General features: G+C 46.0%; 1 protein-coding gene across 1 annotated transcript; it reads right to left on the bottom strand.

The window, feature by feature from the left end:
* Window positions 1-656: 656 nt before the first annotated feature.
* On the bottom strand, window positions 657-2,269 carry LOC123491304. The gene is made up of 2 exons (XM_045221593.1): window positions 1,821-2,269; window positions 657-1,726 (listed from the first exon to the last, which is right to left on the bottom strand). The coding sequence occupies exons 1-2, from the start codon at window positions 2,164-2,166 to the stop codon at window positions 1,347-1,349; spliced, it is 726 nt and encodes a 241-aa protein (XP_045077528.1). The 5' UTR covers window positions 2,167-2,269; the 3' UTR covers window positions 657-1,346.
* Between the last annotated feature and the right edge of the window lie 2,766 nt (window positions 2,270-5,035).

The raw sequence follows: 5,035 nt of genomic DNA, 5'->3' as shown, positions 1-5,035 counted from the left end.
AGATGGAGCGCAATTGTGAATAGCACCTGGAGTTTTTTCTAACCATGTGACCTGAAGAGGAAAAACTCCATGCCCTTATTTATGAACAGTAGTGACCCAATGTGAAGACCTATTTCCCTTCCAGTTGTGCATCAGTTCTACTGTACATGTTCTGCTTCTGCTGTAGAGAGATGAGTCATCAGCCAGTGGGCTGAGGCTGGGGCTGCAGCACCTGCAGACAGTCACCACAGCACAACACAGTCAGAGAGTTTTCATCCTCAGCTTAAGAGGGCCACGGCTCTCAGTCTTTGTTGCTGTCAATTCGTTTGACATTCACTCAAACAAGTCATCCCATGAGCAAACACACAAAAAATAACAGATTGCTGTTGAGTTCCCCCTTGGATGGAGAGATACTTTTAGGATGTTTTTATGATATGATATGTTTCTTGATATAATATGTAACTTTTATGGCATGATACATGTGCTATCATCTGGACCCTGATATGTCTGTCTTTGTACAAGCCTCATAAAATAAATAAAATAATAATCTAGGAAATTATCAGCAATAACTGATTTAAAATAACTGGTATCTTGCATAATAATGGAGTGATTAAAATGTTTCGTGTAGTGAATATATACAGTAACCTCAGTTGACTATGCAGGAGACCAACCCCCCCAAAATCACTTGTCAGAGGGCTCCCCCTTGTGGAAACACTTGACATCATAAAGTCACAACGAAATCTTGTGAATATACTGGCTCACCATAAGCATTAACTCCATCAATAAATCAATACTGTTAATTAGTTGTTAGGGCATCATTAGATAAAACAAACAAACCAATCTATAACTTATAATTTATGTTATTGTTAAACATCTCTCCTCTAGCAACTTTCCTACTCTTCTGCCTCCCCTGCATCAGAGGGCACAGCAGGCTCCTGTGTTGCTTTGCTTTTGTCACTGAGTTCCTGTATGATGTTACAGTTGCGATCCAGGCTCTGTCTGAGCTCCAGCAGGTCTCTCTGCATGCTCTCCAGGATGTCCAGCTTAGACAGCTTCTTGTCAATGGATGACAGCACCTCTTGGCCACCCTTATTTACAAGATCATCCCCAACATCATCCAGCTCTGGGCTGTTGCTGGTGAGACAGTCCTCCTCCTCTACCATGAAAGACCCCATGGTTTCCTTCCACACCGTTTCAAAATAGGAGTCAATGAAGGATTCAAGCTCCTCCAAGTTACTGTTCCCCCATTGGTCAATCAGGGCCTGCAGGCCTCCTGTTCTGGCGATCTCCTTGAGGGCCCTGTCCCTCAACCTGGGGTGTCCAAGGGACTGTATATCCACAATGTCTTCCTGTTTCTCCACCAGCATTCATTCTGGTTCTTTGGGTTGCTCCACGGGTATGACCAGGAGGAGAGCTTGGTGTCCTGGAGAGAACAGGGTGACAGGTTTTCTACCATTCTGTCCATTCCATCTCAGATGATGGCTCTGAGTAGATCCAGTGTGGAGCCAGTCTGGGAGGTTCACCACTAGCGTCTGTCTGCCCCCCATGTTCCACATCAGCCCCTCCTGATTCCCCTGAAGCACACTGGCCATGCTGGACAGAAACCCCTCCACATCCAGGATGGAGTGATTTTCTCCAGTCCACCCTCCTCCGCTAGCCTCTGGTAGTGCCAACCCCTGTCCACCAAGGTCTGGGGCTCCTGGGTCGTCTGGGGTTAGAAGGTCCTCTGAACTGGCCACCTCACACGCTGCAACACAAGAGAGCTCTGTCAGAATAAATAGTAAATATAGCATGACATGATGCACTGTAAGTTATAACTAATGTGCATCAGTCTTGCTTACCATCATGAAAGGGAGCGTCTGTATGGTTTGCTGCAGGGACCTCTATGCCCTCTCCCTGTCTCATCACTCCATCCATCTCTGGCTCCTGCATCACTGTGAGACACTTCCCAACCTGTTCTCCTCTCTGTAGAACCTCCAGCCTCTCCTCTACAAGGATCTCCTCTATCTTCTCCAGCAGTTCAGTGACCTGTGCACCGGTGCCCTGGCTCTTACTGTCCAACATGTGATATCTGTTGCCACACTTCTCGACAAGCCTCTGGAGGGGCTCTCCCTCACTCTTAATGCGCTGCTCGTCGTGTCCCCCAGCCAGTCCCCAAAGGTGAATAGGACCATGGTTCGGTTCCATACTTTCTCTCCGAGTGCCTCCAGGTGTTTTTCTGCTGTTCTCCGGAGAGTGTGGCTGAAGGAGGAGCTCACATTCACAACCACCAGGACCACAGTTACCCCAGAGGCTGAAGGAGACATCAGGGAGCCAGGACCCACTGACAGCCAGCCTGGTGGGTCCAGCACTGTCACAGTCTTACCCCTGACCTTTCCTTATTCTCAGCTCTGAGCGACAGTGGAGCTTCCCTGTCACAAACAAATAAGAATACTGTCATGTATAACACGTCTACTGTAGACATAAAATGAATGAATACAAAGTGCTTCATTAACATTGTCTGATTTACAGCTCTATGAATGAATGGAAAATGTTCATCCAAAATATTTCACACCAATATGAATAGAATCAGACACCTAAAGTGCATTTTGAGAGAGATTGATTGAACTCACCCAATAGAGATCTGGCAGTCTCTCTTGTTTCTGCCTTCTCATCAGTCTCTCCCCTGCTCTTTTCTGTTCTTCCCTCTTCTTCTCCTCCAACCCCTGCAGAACGCCACCCTCAATCTTACAGTAACAACTGCTGTTGTATGACATCAGTTCCTCAATCTTTCTCATCAGTTCCGTAACCTGAAATCCTGAATTGCTTCTATTGTTGAGGACATGACACCTGTTGCCACACTTCTCCACAAGCCACTGGAGGGCCTCCCCCTCACTCTCAATGTGCTGCTCGATGGTTGTGTCTCCCAGCCAGTCCCCAAAGTTGAACAGGACGATGACGTGAGCCCAGACTGTGTCTGTGATGAGCTCTAGGTGCTCCTGCACAGCTCTCCTGTAGGTCTCTGTGAAGGACCGGTCCACACGCACCATCAGCAGGAGGGCATGTGGACCAGGAGAGCAAAGAGATACACTACACACTATCTCCTGTCGGTCAAAAACAGGACTATCCTGAGAGAAGTAATTAATCCACCAGCCTGGAGTGTTCACCACGGTGACTTGTCTCCCGGCAACATCTCCTGCTCCCATCATGCAGCACGACTCTGATGTCGGAGAGATGACATGACTCCCCTGCTAGAAAAGCAGGAAACAATTCAACATCATCATAGATAGGGCTCTAGGCTGTCCTTTTTTACAAGGAGCACATGTGCGCCTAAGTTGGAAAATGTAGGAGCACACAAAGAAATGTAGGAGCACAATTACACATATTTGAGGTAATAAAGCTAGAATACTTCATTTTTAAATTCCAGGTCGCACAGCAAAATATTGCAAGTAAAATGTTCGCACTGTAGAGCCCTGATAGAACAGAAATATTATAAAAATCTACTGTTGGCAATATGGCAAAACATTGTCTCCTAAGAACCATCTCAGTGATAACTTACCCTTGAGCAGAGATCTCTGTTTCTGCATCTGTATCAATCTCTGCTGAGCCCTTTGCTCCACTATCCTCTTATTTTCCTCCACGTCTTATAAAAGCATTCCCTCCATGTCAAAATAGCTGTCACTATTTTCTGTCACCAGTCTCTGCATCTTCATGAACAGCTCTGTGACCTGATTTCCACCTGGTCCACTCTTCAAGTTGAGGCAGTGATACCTATAACTGCATTTCTCCACCAGCCACAGGGGGGCCTGCCTCCTCTCTTGACTTGCTGCTCCATGGGCATGTGTCCAGGCCAGTCACTGCAGGTGAAGACGACCATACAGTGACTCCACACTCTTTCACTGAGGAGGGCCAGGTGCTCCTCTACAGCCCTGCGACGCTTCTCACAGAACCCTGAGCGTACCTTAATGACGATAAGGAAAACATGGGGTCCTGGAATGCACAGAGATACACTGCGAACTATCTCCCTTTTCACCAGCTGAGGGGTGTCCTGCACGTTGAAGTCACACCACCAGCCAGGTGTGTCCACCACAGTGACCCACCCACCTGCCACCTCTCCCACTCTTCTAGAGCACGTTGTCCGCTCCTTGATGACAAACTCCTCCCTACCCAGCAGCACATTGCCCACTTCGCTCTTCCCCGAGTTTCTGCCGCCAAGAAGGACAACTTTCAGGTCTGAGAGAGACCCAAACAAGAGACAAAAGAGACAGAGTTACTATTCATGCCAGTGCACATTTTGTGTTATATTGCCTGACATTAAGCTTCCACTTTAAAGGGACTGTCATTCCCACAATGATTAACGAATAAATTGTAAAAAACACACACGTACAGTCACAAGTACATACACAAACACACACAGATAGCATGCACCTGTGTGTGTACTATGAAACTACTGATAACGTGGTGTATTGACAACTTGATCAGATGTCTGTCACGTTTTTTTATCGCACACAGTATGTACCTGCTACACACAGTACACATACAGTACATGGGAAAAAACATGAATAGTTGCTCAAAGTAATGGTAATGTTGCCTAGAAAATTCAGTACACGCACCACATTGATATAAGAGAGCAGTTAATAATCTTAACTTACATTAAACTGGCCATACTATATATTTTAAATATGTGTGAGTAATACTTTTACACTGATTGATGCTAAAGTTAAACAACTTAATAAGCCATGTGTAAATGGTCATTTATATACAGTACAACATTTTTCTCAAGTTATATGCAAGTCAATTGAGATGAAAAAACGTACCACTTCTCTGGTTGCCATTTCTCTTGATCTTAGCTTAGCTTCTCCCAAAAAGTGTTACAATCCAACTCATTTTAGTCATCATGTCAATGCCCAATAACAGTCCTTTTCCTTCCGGTTTACAACAAGTTCCTGAATGACTGGGGTGTAGCTTTTACTCTGAAGGGAGTGGACACTTGCCTTGATGACTTCTGATGTCTTTATGAGTGTCACGGTTTCTGCCGAGGCTGCTCCTTCTCCTTGTTCGGGCAGGCTTCGGCGGT

Source organism: Coregonus clupeaformis, chromosome 7, assembly GCF_020615455.1.
Source record: "Coregonus clupeaformis isolate EN_2021a chromosome 7, ASM2061545v1, whole genome shotgun sequence".
NCBI lineage: Eukaryota > Metazoa > Chordata > Actinopteri > Salmoniformes > Salmonidae > Coregonus > Coregonus clupeaformis.
This window is presented reverse-complemented; position numbering and strand designations above follow the sequence as displayed.

Excerpts from the sequence above, each read along its gene's own strand:
- LOC123491304 (XM_045221593.1), bottom strand. The coding sequence starts at position 2,166 with ATGGAACCGAACCATGGTCCTATTCACCTTTGGGGACTGGCTGGGGGA. Across the intron at positions 1,727-1,820 it reads AGACGCTCCCTTTCATGATG|CGTGTGAGGTGGCCAGTTCA; the intron begins GTAAGCAAGACT and ends CTTGTGTTGCAG.